The sequence below is a fragment of the Marmota monax genome, unplaced genomic scaffold (assembly GCF_021218885.2).
Source record: "Marmota monax isolate L192 unplaced genomic scaffold, Marmota_monax_Labrador192_F-V1.1 WCK01_AAM20220418_F8-fsc00024, whole genome shotgun sequence".
In the NCBI taxonomy this organism is placed as follows: domain Eukaryota; kingdom Metazoa; phylum Chordata; class Mammalia; order Rodentia; family Sciuridae; genus Marmota; species Marmota monax.
The window spans coordinates 1,795,543-1,816,687 of NW_026695224.1; the positions used below are offsets into that span (position 1 = coordinate 1,795,543).

At 34.3% G+C, this 21,145-nt stretch overlaps 1 protein-coding gene across 2 annotated transcripts in view; it reads right to left on the reverse strand.

Annotated features, from left to right (window-relative positions):
- Positions 1 to 21,145, reverse strand: part of Itfg1 (integrin alpha FG-GAP repeat containing 1) — a 254,097-nt gene that overhangs the window by 167,246 nt on the left and 65,706 nt on the right. For both annotated transcript variants that reach the window (XM_046435181.2, XM_046435182.2), the window contains exon 7: positions 4,845 to 4,906. In XM_046435181.2, the coding sequence (XP_046291137.1) occupies positions 4,845 to 4,906 (62 nt within the window). The remainder of the gene's footprint in view (positions 1 to 4,844; positions 4,907 to 21,145) is intronic.

Consider the following 21,145-nt stretch of genomic DNA (forward strand, 5'->3'; position numbering starts at 1 on the left):
CTGACTGGTGTATTAATTGCTCTTGCATTTTAGAAAGATGACAGTACTGTGTGGATACAATATTTCTTGAAAGGCTGAAAACAACTCTCTTAAAAAAAATTAGCATTATATGAGATATGAATATCAATTGAATATATTGATAAGTGAATGAATTACTCCAGTGAAGGTCTGTGAAATTTTGTGAGTATATCCTCATGATTCATCTCTATTGAGAAACATTGACAATTATCAAGTAATAGGATCTTATGTCTAACATGCCATATTCGCAGTGAGCATTGATATAAGAAAAGCAATACTTGTTTTTAATTAATGGAGAAAGAGAACACATACTGTCCAAAGTTAAGTATATGCAGAACACATTATATATTGACATAATTGGGGGAAAGACAATAATTTAATTTAGATGAATTTTCTATCACAACCACTATTTTTCTTCATTCCAGTTGCCAGTGAAAATCTATAACTGAATCCATTCAGATTAGTGTCATTTACATATTTATTATTTGATGAAAATGATTTAATAAACTGCTTCATCCATATGTTATTGCCCTCATTAGATAACACATTTCAAAGTGGAGCATGACTATACTTAATCAAAGGTGAAACTGCCATAGCTATTTAATGTAGAAGACAAACATGAGGTTTATTTTTCATTCTGAACCTATATTGAAAACAGAATAGTATGGTCGAAAGAGCATTAGACTTGAGTTTAGATGATATGGGTTCCAGTCTTGCTTTCATTGATAAGTTATTATAACACTCTGGGATAGACATTTACTAATCTCCGTTTTGTTTCCTCATTATCAGAATGGGATATATGTGCTGTCTAATTGCAGGACTCTGGAAAGGGCCAAATTAACAACAGAAAAGGAAGCATTAAAAAATATATCACACAACCGGAAGTTATTTTTATAATAGCAGTCCTATACTTATGATCTGACAGAAATTTTTTTCATGGACTCACCTACTCTGTGGTTTGCCTCATTCTTTGCTATGGTGTTCCCACTGGCCTTTACTGCAGTCCAAAATTGGGCCAACTCACTAGCGGTTCTCCTAAAGCTATATCCTTATTTTTTTCTTTTGTCTATTTAGTTTCTGAAATTATTATGCAACAATTTCAGGATAGATGTTTTAGAGACACATTTCCTACTTCAACTCCTAGTTCTACTCCTTGTTAGACTTGAGGCCTGAAAAAGTTCATTCTTCTATAAGCATCAGTTGACTTAACTCCTCAATGTGTTTTTACAAGTTTTCTCCCTACCATCTCAGGGGACAAATGATATCATCCATCTAAAGTTGCTATCATACAAAATGTATTTAGTTAACATAAACTGATATTAGTAGTGGAAATATTCTGCTACCATAACTGCCACCACCACTGAAGAAGCTAACCCATTGCTGTTGATAAGAAACACATTCTGCCATTTTCAGCTTGCATTCAAACCATAAGTGCTATGCTGTAACAAGTATCCTTTTCATTGATGACTGTTAGTGTTCTGGCCTGAATATTTTAGCATTTAGTGTTAAAACTGCTATATTCATAATATTAAAAAATGATCAGGAAGCAAAATGTATTAACTACTATGTAATCCTATCTTTATTCACGTAAAACAGTGGTTCTCAACCGGTGTGATTTTACCTCCACCTCCCTCTCTGAAAAACATTTGTCAATGTCTGCAGATATTTTTTATTGTTACAACTGGGGAAGGCTATTAGCATCTAGTGAGTAGAAGCCAGGGATACTACTAGACAACCTACAATGTAAAGGCTACCTTTCCATGACAAAGTAGCAATAATGTCAAAGTTGAAAAATTCTGAACATAACAGATGTTAAAGAGTCTGGCTTTGCCATTCTTCTTAATTCTTTTCCTATGACACTTATCTACATTTTTCCTTGAATTTCATTTTCACATTTTGAACTACTTGCTTGACATGTTTCTATTCTAAAATATTTGTTCCTACCCCAAATTAGACACTTCTTTTACTTTTTATATTTTTATAAGTCATCAGAACAAAACACAAGTTATCATTGTGTTATTGGTCATCCTTTCTTCTCCTATCTGTCCTTTCTTCACCATTCCCAACACTTTAATCACTCACTTCTTTCCCAGGTTATTGTGAATCCCACCTGAGTTATCTCCCTACCTCCAGACATTCCATGACAACTGATTTGATATGAAGTTTCAAGGTTAATTGAAATAGTGAAAGCTCCATTTATCTGACCCTCAGTCTTAAATTATTTAATAGTTTCTTAAAAGACCAAATTACTTAGTTTAGAAATTGGGCTTTTAATGTTTTGTTTAAATAAATTTTTCTAATCTTACCTTCCAACATCTCTTTCATATTGAGGCCCAAACCAGCCACTTGCTACTCTCTGAATGTATCCCATGTTTCCTGTGCACTTTCTTGCCTATCTCTTCCTCTTTCTTTCTTATTTCCCGTCACTAAAATCCTATTCCTTTGTACTAGCCATTGCAAACGCCATATCCTTCTTGAAGTCTTCACTAATAATCCTGGGGAGGTCAGAAGGACATCCCTTCTGTGTTACTCCTATAGAATGAGGTTTGTACTTCTTATACCAGTCTTTATACTCATATCTCATAAGCTCTGTTTACTTCTGTGTCTTCCAGAACAGCAGTACCATGTGGTTTTACACACAGCTGATACTCTACAAGAGATTTCTTGTAGCTCTTAAACTTCTACTAATCAATATAATTTTATAGGTTTGAGTTCTTTTTGGTCAGTTGGAATGCTATTGTACAGAGTTTGACCAGTTTCTCATTAAAAATGGTCATTTAAGATCTTTACTGACTTGATTATTGTTAATTGGGGTACTGACATAGATTCTATCTTTGCCCCAACTTTTGATAAGCTCTTCTGAGATCTATTTTCAGCCCAAACTTAGGCTTCCATCTCTATCCTTGTAAACTTTAGTTTTAGCAAGGATGCTACTAAGTCAATTTAGTTAGAATACCCTAGTTAAAAATCTAATCATTCTGGCCTATTTTCAGCCAGAATTCTGTTAGGGGAGTTTAGCAAAGAAATTATGCTACTCTCACAAAAATTTGTAATCTCTGCTCCTGGGATAGAAAGTGTTTTTGTTGTTGTTGTTGTTGTATTTGTAAATGCAAAACCCCATTATAAGCAGTCCTCTTGAATAAAATCTCCCTTTCCATCTTCAACAAGCATCTGAATAATATTTTCCTTAACAATATTCATTGACTCAGACACACTACAGAAAGAACAATTCTTAGTCCTATTATCCATATCCAATTTATTAATTTTCTTTAAAAACAATATTAAAGGAAAAAAATGTCCCAATCAAAATGTATTCACTACATGAAGATTGTTTTCCTAATGAGTTGCTTCACTTGATTACCTTTAAGATGAGTCTAGGCTGAAATTTTAAATCAGATGTCTAAAAGTGCTTCATAATTTTATATACATATTCTACTTATTTATATCGAGGCCCTTCCCCCCAGATACAAATTAATTAAATACATATCTCACTTTCTAATATCTCAAGATTCATTTGAAGTAGAAATGAAAGACCATCTGTAAACAAATATCCCCCAGCAGAGGAGTCTTAATGTAACAATCATGAAGAAAATAATAATCATATTTCTATAATCAGAAACACAAATATAAGTACATTTTTTAAAAGTAGTACACTAAATAAAGACAACCTTTTTAGGTTTAGATGTCTTTCTCACATTTCCTTGCCATGTTTAAAATAAAAAAAGGATCAATTACTTAGTTTAGAAGCAGTTAGAAGTTCTGATCTTGTCTAAATAAATTTCAAATCCCATCTTGGTTTCTGCCCATGAAGAAATGTAAGTTATGACCAACCCCACTGACCAGGCTCTAAGAGATGGCTAATGATCAATCTCCTTCCACAGTCTATGTTTTATCTTTGTTGGAACTGATTATTTTTATCAGCGTTTTCATAAAACCTATGAGTTTAATTTGGATGAAATAAATGATAATCAGGAGTAATTACGTGAGAAATTAAGAGATCTAAAACTAAAATTTGATTAGTGACTACTGTGTGCTGGGTACTTTACATATACTTACACATTTACATACTACATGTTTCATTTATTTTCACAAACATTTTATGAAGCAGATTTTTCCATAGAACAAAGGAAGGTATCATACTTGACCAATATGTGACAAATGTCACTGAGTTAGCCCATTTTAATTGGCCTTAAATCCTGTCTTCTATTGTGCAGTCTAAAATCAAATGTTAAGATTTTGGTGAATAAATAAAATAAATAAAATCACGCCACATCAGTTTAGGAATATTTAATCTACATCAAACTAAAAATAAAATCACGCCACATCAGATTGGGAATCTTTCATTGACAATTTAAAAAAGCAAAAACCTACTGGAAAAGACTCCTTAATCCTACCCAACTTAGCAGTAAGTTTAGTGTCTGTTGTTCTTATTTCTTTATATAAAGCCTAAAGGCAAAGAGGAAAAATAAGTCTTTTAAAAAGGATTTTCTTCATAAACCACCATGCTGAAAAATTAAATGACAGTAACTTCTTTCAACAGCTGACAGCGTAGCAGGGGTCCTGTTAACATGCACATTAGGATAGACTGATTGGTTTAATTGGCAGTCATGCCTAAAAACCTGCAGAGGAACTGATGCTGAATGAATCATTTCCTTCAGTAATATTCAGCAGTTTGAATGCAGCAATGCAACCAAAAGGCTCTTAAAGTTGTTCTATTTATTGTTGAAACCAACCCAACCAAGTGATTACTTTGATTTTATTTTCTAAATTGTGTGCCTTTACTGAAAACCATCATTTAAAAATGCTTCAAAGAAAAGATTTCTTACCAAATTTTCCCATATCTCAAACTGGAAGGAACTAGAGGCAGACAATGTTGTGAGGAATAAATCTAGAAGAAAAATAATACAAATGTAAATTTCTGCAGTTATACTGATGTGTACATTTGAAGGCAGGAACAAATGAATGCAATTATTAATGCAATTCTACAGAAACATATTTTAAAAAGTTTGATTCTCTAAAGAAAAAAGGAGAGAGAAGAGCGGGGTGGGTAAGAAGATGATGACCTTGTATTAGTACAATTAAGGGAAATGTATTTAAAAGAAGATTTTGGTATTGGTCCTTCAAAATTTTTTTTTATTTTAAAAATAATTATTTGTAGTGTGTGTGTGTTTGTGTGTGTGTGTGCAAGAGTGCGTGTGTGGTGCTGGATATTTAACTCAGGGTCTCAATGCTAGGCAAGTGTTCTATCACTGAACTACATCCTTAGCCTCACAAAATATATATTTTAAATAATCTTTCTTGTTTTCCAGAGTATGAGGTGATATTATGATCATAATCACATTTTACATTTGTACCCTAAAAGCAACACTTCTCTATGTCATAGGCAGGTTTCAGCATCATTTTAAATAGGCATCTCAGCATCCAGAATTTTTTGTACTCATACTAAATGAGCAATATGTTATTCCAAATTTTAAGTATTAGAAAAATTGTCTTCATGAATTCCAAGTAAAGAAAGTATGGTTTATTGGAAAGTGTAAGAATTTCAATAAAACATCTTTAAAAAACAAGGTTGACAGTAGAATCAAATATCCTAATGCAAAGACCAGTTGTTCCCTACATCGATTCTAGTATTGTCATTTAGTATAATGTTTGCATAATGGCAATTAGTGATCATTAAAGGTTTTAAACTTATGAAGGGACTCACAACCATATTATAATGACATAACTTTTTTATGATTTAAATAATGGGGCTGTGGATATGGCTCAGTGATAGAGCACTTGTCTAGCATGTGAGGCACTGTGTTCAATTCTCAGCACCACATAAAAATGAATAAACACAGGTATTGTGTCCATTAACTACCAAAAAATAAAAAAAAAATCCATTTTAAAAAATGGATTTAAATGACTTCTTAATCATTCATAGTAATGTAAAGACCATGACTATTCCAAATTTATTTTCCTTACATTAAGTATGCTTAGTAAAACTGATTCACATTTTAATGTTCTGTGTAATGTTTTATACAAATTTATGAAGTTAATTTATGTTATTATAATTATGAAGATGTACATAGAATCCCCCAAAAGCTAAGTAATTTTTTCATTTTTATAATTAATAAACTTGGAAACTCCCAATTCCAGAGACAATCATTCTTATGTGCTCATATCAAATATCTCTGCATTCATTTCCACTACTCTGGGTATGCTCTGCTTTTGGATACAGAATCATAGTCTTTATTATAAAGATGACAGGTTTCATTAGTGTCATACATGTACTCCCAATGAAATGATTACTTCCTTATTCATCTCGGAAAATCTCAAGTATAATCTGAGACTTGTAAGATGATATACCTATACCAGTTCCTCTCATTCTAAAGATTCTCCACATTGCCCTCAAATTATTTACAAGCAAAAGAACGAATTAGATCAGTTATTTTCTTCAAGACTAGGGCAGCAAACCCTTCATACTGTGTGTCAGATGAAGGCTATGTTATCTATGTTTACAGGCACATTTCCTATTACTCCTCTACAAGAAGGGTGTATTCCAGATAGAACATAGTTGTCACTAGATTTTATCATATTCTTTCACATATATTTGCCTCTGTACATGCCATTCCTTTTTTTCCATATTGCCCTTCTACCTCATAGCCACCCTGTGAATTAATTATTTAAAGTAGGCTTAAATGTCCCCTTCTTTTTGCAGACCTTAACTCTCCCTAGGCATATCCCAATTGTTATTCCATTGTGGTGCCTCCCATCACTGTGATGATTATTATAATGTACTATGACATTCTGGCTTCACATTTGTCCTTCTGTAGCTTCTTGAGGCTACAAGTTTTGTTTAATTGATTTTTATATGTTTGTAGCTTCTCTGTGGTTGGAAGTAGTATGTGTTCAAGTGATTATAGAATAACTAAGAGAGGCAATATTTTATTTATATATAAATATATAAATATATATATAAATATCTATATATATTTGGTGCAGGTCACACAAATTTGCTTGAAAAAAGGAGGGCTCTGTGTTAAATAATTTTATTAAAAATAAGTATGACTGAACATAGGAACTATTGATGAAATAATGTTTAAAAGCTATTATAGATTTTTCAATTATCTAAAAATGTAGATAGTTAGCATAAGAAAGTGATTAGGGATTAACAGTCCAGAGATTTTTTTTAGTGGTTCTCAGAATCACTAAGGAAGTCATGTCAATGCAAGCCCTGAGCTATCTGTAAGTAAAACCCAGACAGGGGCAATTACTTTGTTCTATAATAATTCAACACAGGCTGCATTTGTTCAAATTGAATATATCAAACTCTTATCCTGTTTAAGGCAGTTAGCTTCACGGGATTAGATCTATTCTGTTATCACACAAGGCTAAGCAGGCACAGTTAGAGCGAGTGGTGAATGAGTACTAGGAATCTATTGCTATTCCTAGAAAAAGAATTCAACAATTTTTTTTCTATTGGTATTGTATTCGTCTCAATATATGTTAAGGGTTGGAAATATGGTGTCCCCACCAAGGTCCTGTTAAGGCAGAAATATTCAGAGGTTAAATGATTAGATTATGAAAACTATAAAATAACAAACTATCCTATTCTGAATGGAGTGACTGGGTGATAGACTGTAAGCAGGGGTCATGGCTGAATGGCTGGAGGAAGTGGGTCATTGGATTGTGCCCTGGAAGAGTTAGTCTTCTTGTTGCCCCTTCCTCTTCATTCTCCCCAACCCCCAACTTCCTTTCTGCTATAAGGGGAATAGCTTTCCCATGCTGGATACAACCTCCATGATGTACTGACTCATCATGGGCCCAGAGCAAAGGAATCTACCACCTATGGACTGAGACCTCTGAAACAGTGAACCACAAATAAACTTTTTCTTCTCTAAGTTGTTCTGATAGGGTATTTGGTCACAATGACCCAAAAGCTAACTAAAGCAATATATGTATGCATAAAAGATGAGAAATTATGAGCTTCTTATTGTTTTATGCATATTTAGAAAATTTAAGAACTCTATTAACACAATGCTGATTCTATTTTCATAGTTTTGCTAGCTATTTATTAAAACTATGAGAATCACTTATAATAAATGATGAATTGAAAACACCCAGTAAAATAGATTTTTAAAAAAATCTCATTTCACTATTTAATTATGTAAAGAGGTTATAGAAATATGAATGATTCATTACACAGAGAAATAAAAATAGAGACAATTATTAATAATTCATTATGAAGAATCATGCTTCAGACTTTGAACAAAATGAGAATGAAATAACTGCTAGAGAAAAATTTTAGTCAACAATGTAATAACATTCTCACCCACATGGCTAAGAGTAATTCATACAACAAAATTAAAGGAAATGACATTCTACCCAGAGCACTAATTAGGAATAAAGGACTTATTCTCTTGGCTTTTGGAAGTAGTAGACAGCCCTAAGTAGTCTGTGCTCTCTGGAGCAGCTTTTGGGGAGCTCATATCCAAAATTCAGGACAACTCTGCGGGTCATTCCACTTTTCAGAGCTCCCCTGGAATTGAAGTTTTGTGCACTGACTCAATCAAAGTCCAACTCTGTCTGCTTCCTTCCATTCCTGCCCACTGGTGTTGATTATAAGGAAATATCTGAAAATGAAACTTTTACATATGAATCTCAGTTTTAGAACCTGTTTCCCAAGGAACCCAAACAATGACACTTGGTATCAATGATCTAAGGAAGAAGGCACCAAGATAAGATTTTAAATCACATGTAACAAGAAACTGGCAATAAGGATTCCTTCACTGGGCTGCTTCCAGTGGTACTTGCCTCTACAGGGCCTGAGAATAGGTCTACTCTGGTCCTTACTCCAGAGCCCCTGCTAACCCCCCATATCCACCAGAGGCCTCCAGTGTAAGTTGCATTCACCCGAGTGGAGCCTCAGGACATGTCTATCATGTACTACAACACCACAGACATTACTGCTGCTGCTAGAAGCCCCTACAACCAGTGGTACTTGCTCCTATAAGTTCTATGGACACATCTCCCCATCTCCATGCTCCTGATGCCTCTGCTATAGGAGTTCCCATGCAGTGGGTGCCCCAGTTTGCACCACACTTACATGGGACACTAAAGTGCCCCTACTCCTATTGCAGCCCTTAGGCAGAGGCAGGCTCTCTGACCCTGGTAAGCATCCTGACTAAAACCATCAATTACAGTTGAACAAGCTATAGAGAGACTAATACTATGGTGCCTAGTTAGGAATCAAGCCAAAGCTGCCCAACAAACTAACACCCTAATACACATTTTAAAGAGAAAATTTTCTACTGTGAAAACTGCCTTATTAAGTTGGTAAAGACAACTGATTTGGCAGATGGACAAATATCATTGAAATGAAAGAAACAGTATAAAAACATAAGTTCATTCACCAAGATCAAGTGGGATTTATCCCAGGAATGCAAGGATGTGTCTATATGTATGTCAAGAAACTAAAATATCACACCAACAGAATGAAGGACAAAAATCTCAAGAGATGCAGAAAAAACATTTCATAAAATTCAAGAATGCTTCATAATGAAATTCTGAACAAATTAGGTATAGAGGAATCTACTTTAACATAATAATGGCTGTATAAAACAAACCACATTCAACATAAAAGCAAACAGGGAAAAGCTGAAAGCATTTTATTTAAGATACAAAACAAGACAAGGATGTTCACTTTTACCATTCTTATTCAATATACTGTTGAAAGTATTAGAGTAATTAAGCAGGAGACCTAAATAAAAGGCACATATAAATGTATGCACACACTTGTGTGGGTGCGTGCGTGTGTGTATAGAGAGAGAGCAAAATTACCAGATAAAAAAACCCCAAACACTAAAATCAGTAGCTTGCCTTTTTACACATCAATAACAAACTTGCTGAGACAGAAAAGAGGAGAGCAATGCCATTTACAATAGCCACACACAAAAAAAATATGAAAAATTTAATCAAGGAAATGAAAGACTTTTACAACTGAAGTTACAAAACACTGAAGAAAGAAATTGAAGAAGGCACACAAAAATTGATAGACTTCTTATGTTCGTGGATTGGAAGAATATTAATTAACAATATTAACAAAATGTTCATACTACCCAAAGCAATTTATAAATTCAATGCAATCCCCATCAAAATACCAATGCATTCTTCTCAGAATGAGAAAATATAATCCTGAAATTCACATGGAATACAAATAACCCTGAATAGCCATTGTAGTCTTTAGCAAAGGGACAAAAATAGAGGTATAATCCTTGTTCCGAAGACATGCTCCGATGTTACAGTAATAAGACAGCATAGTACTAAGCATAAAAACACAAAGATCAGGAACAGGATAGAAATCCCACAATAAATCCACACATCTACAATCAACTGATTCTTAGCAAATGTGTCAAAAACATATGTTGGCAAAAGGACAGCCTCTTCAACATATAGTGCTGAGAAAATGGTTATCCATATGTAGAAGACTGAAACTTGACCCCTATCACCCTATACAAAAATCGCCTCAAAATACTTAAAAGCCTAAATGTAAAACCTGAAACAATAAAACAAATTAACAATGTTAGAAGAGTTATAACAAGCAAAAATAAAAAACACCAGAGAGGATGTAGAGAAAAGGAGACATACTTGTACACTGCTGGTGTCAACGTAAATTAGTGGAGTCATTATAAAGGAATAGTGTGAAGCTTCTTCAAAAAGTTAAAAATAGATCTATAATCTGATTCAGCTCTCCCATTCCTGGGCAATAAATTCTGTATATCAAAGAGAGAGCTGTACTTACATGAACATTGCAGCCTTAATCACAACAGGCAGGCTATGGAATCAATGTAGGTGTCCATGGATGGATGAATAATAGGTAAAGAATATGTAGAGAATACACATAATGAAACGTTATTTAGCATTTTTTTTTTAAAGAAGTACTCTCATTTACAGCAACATGGCTGAAGCAAGAGGACTTGCTTTATTAAATGATTAACCTAAAAAGAGAAAGACAGGTATTGCATATTCTCTCTCATAGACTAAAGCTAAAAAATTCAATTTGAAGGGAGAATACTAACTACTAGAAGTTAGGAAGGGTAGTGGGGAGAGGGGATAGAAAGAGTTTGGGTAATGGATATCAAAATAGATAAGAGGAATAAGTTCTATTGTTCTAAGCACAGTAAGGTGACAATAGTTCACAATAACTTATATATTTTATGAAGGCACCAAACATAGCAAGGTTCTCATCTCCTATAGCAGGAGGATTTTGACTATTAAATGGAGATAAGTTCCAAAGATTAAATTTCAACATAAATAGGTCTGCTATGTCAAATTTTGGGACAGAGGTGGAAAACAAAGACATTGGACCTATGGAATAAAGACATCTGGGTTGATGAGTCTGAATTTCTTAAATCCCCAGATACATTAAAAACTCTATAGAGTCTATGGGAGTGTTCTACTATTCACTGTCAGTGTTTTTCCATTTAAGATGATGGAGAAGTTTCTGTCATCATTAGACAGCATACTCTCCAGTTCCCATGGTCTGCCCTTCCTTTTCTCCTGACTAGTAGATCAAAAGAGTGGAGTTAAGTGACTTGTTAGGGATGTGCTAAACATGTAAGGGAAAATACCCTAAATTAAGTGCAAGACCTAGTTAACTGAGAAGAATAAGAGAATGCATGAGACTATACCCAAGGTGCGGGTAGACGATGAGGAGGTAGAGTGTGAAACAGGGGAATGAGGGATACAGGACAGAATAAAAATTTAGGGACACAGTGATTATATTAGACTCCTTCAACCCTGGAATTGAGCCCCAATTACTTGCACAGAAATAGATATATATTCTGGAAGTGGGTTCGTGTTTCTTCTCTTGAAGACTAACATTTAAATGCTAATAGGAACACCATGATAATAGCTGAAATCACAGTGTTGACTTGAAGAAATACTCTTTTAAGAAAAAAATCATACCATGATTTACTGAAAATTCAGAATATAAATCTCAAGTCAAATTAAATGTCTTTTCATTAGATTTATCTAACAAATAAAATTGTGAAAATATTCAATGCGTGCTGGGGATGTGGCTCAAGTGGTAACATGCTTGCCTGGCATGCGTGGGGTGCTGGGTTTGATCCTCAGCTCCACATAAAAAATAAAGATGTTGTGTCCACCGAAAACTGAAAAATAAATATTAAAATATTCTCTCTCTTTAAAAAAAAATTCAATGCATATGCATTTTGTTCTCCTCAAATAACAATCACATAGTCAATTATCTCAATTCATGGCTCAAAAGAAATAAACTAATAATCTTTGTCCAGATCAGCACAGTGTTCCCTTCAAATAAAAAGCCCTCTGTTTAAAATTGGCATTTAAATTTTTGATGGTTTGGTATATCCCCCAAAGGTTCATATACTGAAAGATTGGTCCCAGTGTGGTGGTGCAACCTTTAAGAGGTGGGACTCAGTGGAAGGTAGATAGGTGACAGGCCACTGTCCTTAAAAGGGATTAATGCTGGTCTCCTACAGTAGCTGTTCTGCCCAGAGTAGATTGCTATAAAAATAGTGAGCCTGGTCCCTCCAGAGTCTCTTTTTGTCTCCTTGTGTAATCTCTGCCACAAGTGATGCCATCAGCCAGAAGGCCTTCTCTAGAGGTGAGCAGAGAACTGTCATGCTCTTGAACCTTGAAAACTGTGACCTAAATAAACCTCTTTTCTTTATAAAGTACAAACCTAGACAAAAAACTTCAGGAGTTTTAGAAATTGATAACCGAAATTTGATGTGAATTAAATCATACTGGAAAAAATCAAAACAAAGCTAAATGATTAATGTCATGCTCATAGTGTGCTATTAATTTGTCAGGTTACTTGGTATACGAAAGAATAAGTTAAAGATGAAAGAATAAGTTAAAGAATAATGAAAGAATAAGTTAAAAATTATGATTCTGGTACTCTATCCTTTCAGTGTGAAGTCTTGACATTTTAAGTTGAATACTCCAATGGAAATGTTTATAAGTATTCATAATGTCACTATAGTTCCTGAATGAAGAAGTTCTCCTCAGATGATGTTACTATATTCCCATTAAAGTAATATTCTGATTCATTTTTGAAACACACAGTTAACAAAACAATTATAGTATTTTCTAGAAACCTCGGACATTCCCATAAAGAATGCCTGAAAACAGTACTACAACCTATACTGTTTAAAACTAGAGGTTATGCCAAGCTCATATTAATATCTATTCCATAAATATCACACAGTTCCTCTTAGGACCAATTATATTAGTGGAAGGGAAGAATAACTGTTTAGAATAAAAATATCCTTTAAATAAAATGTCATTTTTTTCTATTCATCTATAAAAAAGAATACAGAAAACCATGACTTTACTATGACAAACAAGTGAATGCCAACAACTCTCACTCCTTTTAGCAATTTAAGTGCATTCTGTAGCTCAGAGGTCATCAATTCAAATGTTGTCAGGCATAAGGTGCTAACTTAAGAGGGTACAAACAAGTTGGTCAAATAGTAAAAAAAAGGCACGGGGGTGGGGTGGTCTTGGGATGGAGAAATGAGGAAGTAGAGGGCTTAAATGAACCAAAAGAGCCCATCCTCGACACAGGGGACAGAAGTTAATTAGCTTCGGCCAAATGTTGTTATAGAAATATAATTTAAAAAATTTTTTTTTCAGTTTAAGATGGTCACAATACCTTTATTTATTTGTAAGCAGTGTTCAGGATTGAAACCAGTGCTCCACACATGCTAAGCAACCCTGAAATATAACTTTTTAAATATGAAAATTATATTTTTAAGGTACTAGAATTTTAATCCAAAATATTTTTTTAATATAGTATCAGTAAAAAAAAATCATGTCTCAGGACTGATGTTGGGCTATAAGTACTAGTTTGAAACTTTTGACAGAGATTATGGCTATAGTTGCATACTCTCTGTACATGAGAACTAACCCTATATTTCTCCGTATCAAATAATTCTGACAAATGATACTCTTCACAGATGCACTCATTTAATAAGATTATGAGGAGCCTATTTGAATAAGTCCTCATTCACAAGTTACTATGCTTAGGAAGAAGTCTAAATTTCCAGCAAACATTTTAAAATTTAATTCCTGAAGTTCCTAATCTTCTACCTAGACTTTTCCTCTTTATTTCCCCAGAAACATACCACTAACAAGACAGACAGGCTCAGACACTATGCCCTGTAGGCATGAGTTCTTTCTTCCTTTTTTTTTTTTTTTGAGAAAAGGAAAAAGATGGTTGTTTATTGCTTTGCTAGCAAAGGAGAAACACAGGGACTCCTGTTCCAAAGGCTGTGATTCTGGCCCAGCCGCAGGAACAGGGGGCTTTTATAGAGGTGATACAGAGAAAATGAGATTAGGGAGGAGAGACACAAGAAAAGGAGGAGAAAGTCATGGAGAAGAAGTTTGAGAAAGACAAAAATGTGTAAGTTTCAAAGCAACAAGGGATACAGTCAAAGCATCAAGTGAATCCCTGCTACAGCAAGACCTCTGCTTTGCAGTCCCATTGAACTGCTTCCTCTCCCTGGACACACACAGGCACATGTACATGCCCCCTGCCACACCAGATCTGCCTGTTCTCTGCCTGATCCCTCATCAATGGCTGTCCTAGTCAAAGCCCCCTCTTCTCAGCTCAATCCCGGCCTCACCCTGTATGCTAAAGCAGGGAGGCAGATATAATCTATGGAGTGCTCAAACCACCATCCCACCAGCTTCTTCATGTCTTATAAGCATTAGCTCATTTCCTGCTCACAGTGACCTTATAAAGTAGGCCTGTTGTTAGCTCCATTTCACAGACAGGGAAAGGGAGGCTTGGAGTGTGAATTAGCTTTCCTGTGTTCACCCAGATGCCACAACCCCCTCTTCCCCACTGCATGAGTTATTTCAAGAATAAAAACTGTTCATGCTGAGTAAACAATAAACATATTCCCATCCTATTTTCCCTCATTAGTTAAATCATGACCAGAAGTACATTTATTTTATTTCTAAAAAATGTTATTTGTTATTTTTAGATATACCTGATAGCAGAGTATATTTGACATATTTATATAAACATGGATTATATGTCTCCAGATCCATCCATTTACTGGCAAATGTCATAAAGTCATTATTTTTGATGACTGAGTAATACTCCACATTTTCATAATATATTCATCTGATGAAGGGCATCCTGGTTGGCTGCATATCATGTCTATTGTAATTTTAGGTGCTATAAACATCGATGTGGCTGTGTCATTATAGTATGCAGATTTTAACTTCTTTGAGTATATATCCAAGAGTGGTAAAACTAGGTCAAATGGTGGTTCCATTCCTAGTTTTTTGAGGAATCTCTAAGCTGCTTTTCAGTGTGGTTGCATCAATTTGCAGGTCCACCATCAATGTATGAGTGTACCCTTTTCCCCACATTCTCATCAGCATTTATTGTTACTTGTATTCTTGATTGTTGCCATTCTGACTAGAGTGTGATAAAATTTCAATGTAGTTTAATTTGCATTTCTTTAATTCCTTTAGGGATGAACATTTTCATATATTTGTTGACCATTCCTATTTCTTCTTCTTTGAAGTTCCTGTTCAGTTCCATTGCCCATTTATTAATTGGATTATTTGTCATTGTTATATTTTTTTGGGTTAAGTTTTTTGAGTTCTTTATATATCCTGGAGATAAATGCACTAATCTGAGGTACAGGTGGCAAAGCATTTTTCCCATTCTGTAGGCTCTCATCATGCTCTTGATTGTTGGCATTCCTGTGAAGATGATTTTAGTTTTATACCATCCCATTTATTGATTCTTGATTTTACTTCTTGTGCTTTAGGAGTCGTGTTGAGGAATTTGGTTTCTAAATTGACATAAAGGAGTGTGGGGACTATACTACTAGTTGCAGGGTTTCTGGTCTAATGCCTAGGTCTTTGATCCACTTTGAGTTTTGTGCAGGGTGAGATAGGCATTCAGTTTCATTCTGCTACCTACTGATTTCCAGTTTTCCCAGAACCACTTGTTGAAGAGACTAACTTTTCTCCATATATGTTTATGGTGCCTTTGTCTAGTATTGGAAAGCTGTATTTATATGGGTTTGTCTCTGTCTTCTATTCGGTTCCATTGGTCTTCATGTCAGTTTTGGTGCCAATAATATGCTATTTTTGTTACTATTGCTCTTAAGATTTATTATTGTGATTCCTCCTGCTTCGTTTTTCTCAATAAGGATTGCTTTGGTTATTCTGGGTCTCTTATTCTTCTAAATGAATTTCAGGACTGTTTTTCTATTTCTATGAAGAACATCATTGGAATTTTAAAATAATTACATTAAATCTGTAGAGTGCTCTTGGGAATATGTCCATTTTGATGGTATTAATTCTGAACCCCAGAGATCTTTCCATCTTCTAAGGTCTTTTTCAATCTCTTTCTTTAGTGTTCTGTAGTTTTCATCATAGAGGTCTTTCACCTCTTTTGTTAGATTGATTTCCAAGGGTTTTTTTTTTTTTTTTTTTTAAAGGCTACTGTGAATGGGATAGTTTTCCTAATTTTTCTTTCAGCTGATTTATCATTGGTGTATAGGGATGCAATTGATTTATGGATATTAGTTTTATACCCTGCTACTTTGCTGAATTTCTTTATGAGTCCTAGAAGTTTTCTGGTGGAGTTTTTTGGGTCTTCTAAATATAGAATGATGTGGTAGGCAAATAGAGACATTTTGAGCTCTTCCCCCTCCCCTATTTGTATCCCTTTAATTTCTTTATTTTGCCTAATTGTTCTGGCTAGAGTTTCAAGGACTATGTTGAATAGAAGTGATGAAACAGTACATCCCTGTCCTGTTCCAGTTTTTAAAGGGAATGTAAATGGGCCTAAACTCTTCAATTAAGACTCAGACTAGCAGACTGGATTAAAAAAAATAAAGCCAACAATATGCTATCGTTAGGAGACTCACTTTATAGGCAAAGACATCCATAGATTGAAGGTGAAAGGATGGGAAGAAACATATCACACACGTGGATCTCATAAACAAGCAGGGGTTTCTATCCTCATATCAGATAAAGTGGACTTTACTCCAAAGACAATCAGAAGAGAAAAAGAAGGACAGTTTGTACTGCTTAAGGGAATTATACAACAACAAAAAATCACAATCATAAATATTTATGCCCCAAACAGTGGAGCATATACATACATCAATTTCAACTTGACTTCTCAATTTCAAGAATCAAATAGACCACAACACAACAATACTGGGTGACTTTAACATACTTCTCTCATCACTGATAGATCTTTGAAACAAAAACAAGACAAAGAAGCTACAGAATTAAAAAATATAATCAATAATTTAGACTTAACAGACATATGCAGAATATTTTATCCATCAATGACTGAATACACTATCTTTTCAGCAGCACACAGATCATTTTCTAAACTAGACCATATCATAAGCACAAAATAACTCATAGCAAATACAAAATTATAGAGATAGTACCTTGCATTCTATCAGATTATAATGGAATGAAATAATAAATTGACAATGAAATAAAATATAGAAGCTACTCTAACTGTGAAGACTAAATAATACACTATTGAATGATAAAAGGATACTGCTGGGAGCCATTAGCCAAGTAGGTATGACAATTTCCTTGCCAGCGTACCCCATGTTGCTTAGTGGAAGGACTCATGGAAATAGGACATTCTGCAGTGACATTGCATGTAGGTGACCTTGCTCAAGGACCAAGGCGGATCCGGGTTTAGGGCGTTCCCGGTTTAGGATAATCCGGGTTTAGGGTGGTTCCAGGTTGAAGGTTATTCCTGCTGGGAATAGGGCGTATCCTGCTGCCTGAGTTCCCCTTGAGTTCTCACGGGATTCAGACAGTATTTTTTGGGAGACAGAAGCCCAGTGGGAGTGGATTTGGGCAGAGAACGTGGATTTCCCCAGAACCTGATTGTAGACGGCTGGTGTGAGTTCGGGAATAAAGAGTTGCTGTTTGAATCTACAAGCTGTGTGGTGGCTCGTGATTTTGTGCCCAGCCAGACTGCGGCAGGATAGCAGAAGCATCAGGGATAAAATAAAAAAAATAACTAGAGGTAAATAAGAACAGTGACACAACATATCAAAACCTCTGGAACACTATGAAAGTAGTTCTAAGAGGAAGTTTCATTGATGTGAGCTCATTCATGAAAAGAATAGAGAGTCACCAAAAAAAATAACCTAATATTACATCTCAAAGTCTTAGAAAAAGAGCAAATCAATACCCAAAATAGTAAAGGAGAGGAGTTAACTGAAATCAGCAAAAATCAATGAAACTGAAATAAAAAATAAAAAAATTAACAAAATGAAAAGCTGATTCTTTGAAAAAATGAACACAACTGATAAACCTTTAGCCAAGCTAACCAAGAAGGAAAACTCAAATTATTAAAATTTGTGATGAAAAAGGAAATATCAACAAAGACACTACTGAAATACAGAGGATAATCAGAATCTATTTTGAAAATTTAGACTCCAATAAAATAAAAAATCATGAGGACACTGACCAATTCCTACAGACATATTATCTACCCAGACTGAATCAGGAAGTCATAGAAAATTTATACTGATCATTTTTAGGCAATGAAATTGAGGATGCTATCCAAAGCCTACCAATAAGAATGGGATACTAATTAGAATAAGTTATATTCCCTGTATGTAAAATATGTCATAATACATGCTACTGTCATGTATATCTAAAAAGAACAACAACAAAAGAAACAAATAGAATAAAACAAAAGAATAGAAAGGATTGACAAGTTAAAAAAAAAAAAAGCCTATGAAGAAATAAAAGACTAGGACCAGATGGATTCTCAGTAAGTTCTACCAGATCATCAAAGAAGAACTAACATCAATTCTCCTCAAAGTATTCCACAAAGTAGAAAAGGAGGGAACACTTCCAAACTCATTCTATGAAGACAGTATCACTCTAATATCAAAATCAGACAAAGTCCTATCGAGGAAAGAAAACTTCAGATCAATATGCATTCTGAACATAGATGCAAACATTTTAAATAAAATACTGGCAAATTGCATTAAAAAAACCATAAAAGATACTGTACCTTAATCATTGGGGTTCATCCCAGGGATGCAAGGTTGATTCAACATATGGAAATGAACATATGTAATTCATCACATCAATAGACATAAAGACAAGAATTGCATGATTACCTCAATAGATGCAGAAAAGCAGTTGACAAAACATAGCATCCACTGATGTTCAAAACTCTAGACAAAGTAGGAATAGAAACATACCTCCACACTGTAAAAGCTATATATTTTAAACCCAGGGCCAACATCATTCTAAATGGAGAAAAACTGAAAGCAATTCTTTCTAAAAACTGGAATAAAAAAGAAGTACTTTTATTTTAGGGGGTGGGGAAAGGTTGGATTCATTTATTTCAGATTGTATATGAACATGAAAATCTTAGCTAAAACAATAAACTCCAAGTAGCATGTAGTTGGAAGCAAATAATGATAGGACCTATTAACTGCCCTGAAATAGAATGTCAAGGGGATTATAATATTTATGAGGGTTATTAACGATATTAAAAATTAAAAAGTAAACAAGTGTAAATTCTAATTAATACATTTTTTATTATAGGGGATTTATTCTTCATAATTTGTACATTGAACTGTTAAGAGAAACATAATCAAGGAAATTATGGTAAGTTAAAGATATTCAAATACGTGGCACTATTTTGAATTCAATTGTTATCTGTATATCTTAACTAATGTTACATATTTTCTCTACTAGATTTTATAGATTCAATATTTTCATTTTTACATTTTTTGTTTTAATTAGTTATACATGACAGTAGAATGCATTTATGCACTTTGATATATCATACGTAGATGGGATATAATTTCATTTTTCTGATTGTATGTGTTGCATAATCATATTGGTCATGTAGACACATATACACATACAGTAATAATATCTGTTTCATTCTGGGATGTTTCCTATCCCCACATTCCATCCCCTCCCCTTCCATCACTTCCCTCTACCTAATCTAAGGTAACACTATTCTTCCCTAGTCCCCCCTGCCTTATTGTGAATTAGTATCCGAATATTACAGAAAACATTCGGCCTTTGGTTTTGTGGGATTGGCTTTTTTCACTTAGCATGATATTCTCCAACTCCAACCATTTACTGGCAAATTCCATAATTTCATTCTTCTTTAAAGCTGAGTAATATATACCACATTTTCTTTATCTGTTCATATATTGAGTGACACCTAGTTTGGTTCCATAGTCTAACTATGGTGAATTGAACTACTATAAACACTGATGTGGCTGCATCATTATAGTATGCTGATTTTAAGTCCTTTGGGTATAAACCAAGGAGTGGGATAGCTGGGTTAAATGGTGGTTCCATCTCCAGTTTTTTGAGGCATCTCCATACTGCTTTCCATAGTAGTTGCACCAATTTGCAGCCCCTCTGGCAATGTAAGAGTGTACCTTTTCCCCCACATGCTCGCCAACATTTATTGTTGCCTGCATTCTTGATGATTACCATTCTGACAGGAGATGAAATCTTAGTTTTAATCTGCACTGCTCTAATTGCTAGAGATGTTGAATACTTTTTCATATATTTTTTGATCAATTGTATTTCTTCTATAAAATGTCTTTTCAGTTCCTTAGCCAATTTATTAAGTTGTTTTTTGGGTGTTAAGTTTTTTGAGTTCTTTATATATCCTAAAGATTAATGCTTTATCAAAGGCACATGTGGTAAAGATTTTCTCCCAATATGTAGGCTCTTTCCTCACGTTATTAATTGTTTGCTTCGCTGAGAAGAAGCTTATTAATTTGAATCCATCCCATTTACTGATTCTTGATTTTACTACTTGCGCTTGAGAAGTCTTGTTAAGGATGTCAAATAGTAGGCCGACGTGGAGATTTGGGTCTATTTTTAATTCTATTAGGCCCAGAGTCTCTGTTCTAGAGCCTAAGTCTTTGTTGTACTTTGAGTTGACTTTTGGGCAGGGTGAGAGATAGAGGCTTAATTTCATTTTGCTGCATATGGATTGCCAATTTTCCCAGCACCATTTGTTGAATAGGCTATCTTTTCTCCAGTGAATATTTTTGGTACCCTTGACTAGTATGAGATAACTGTATTTATG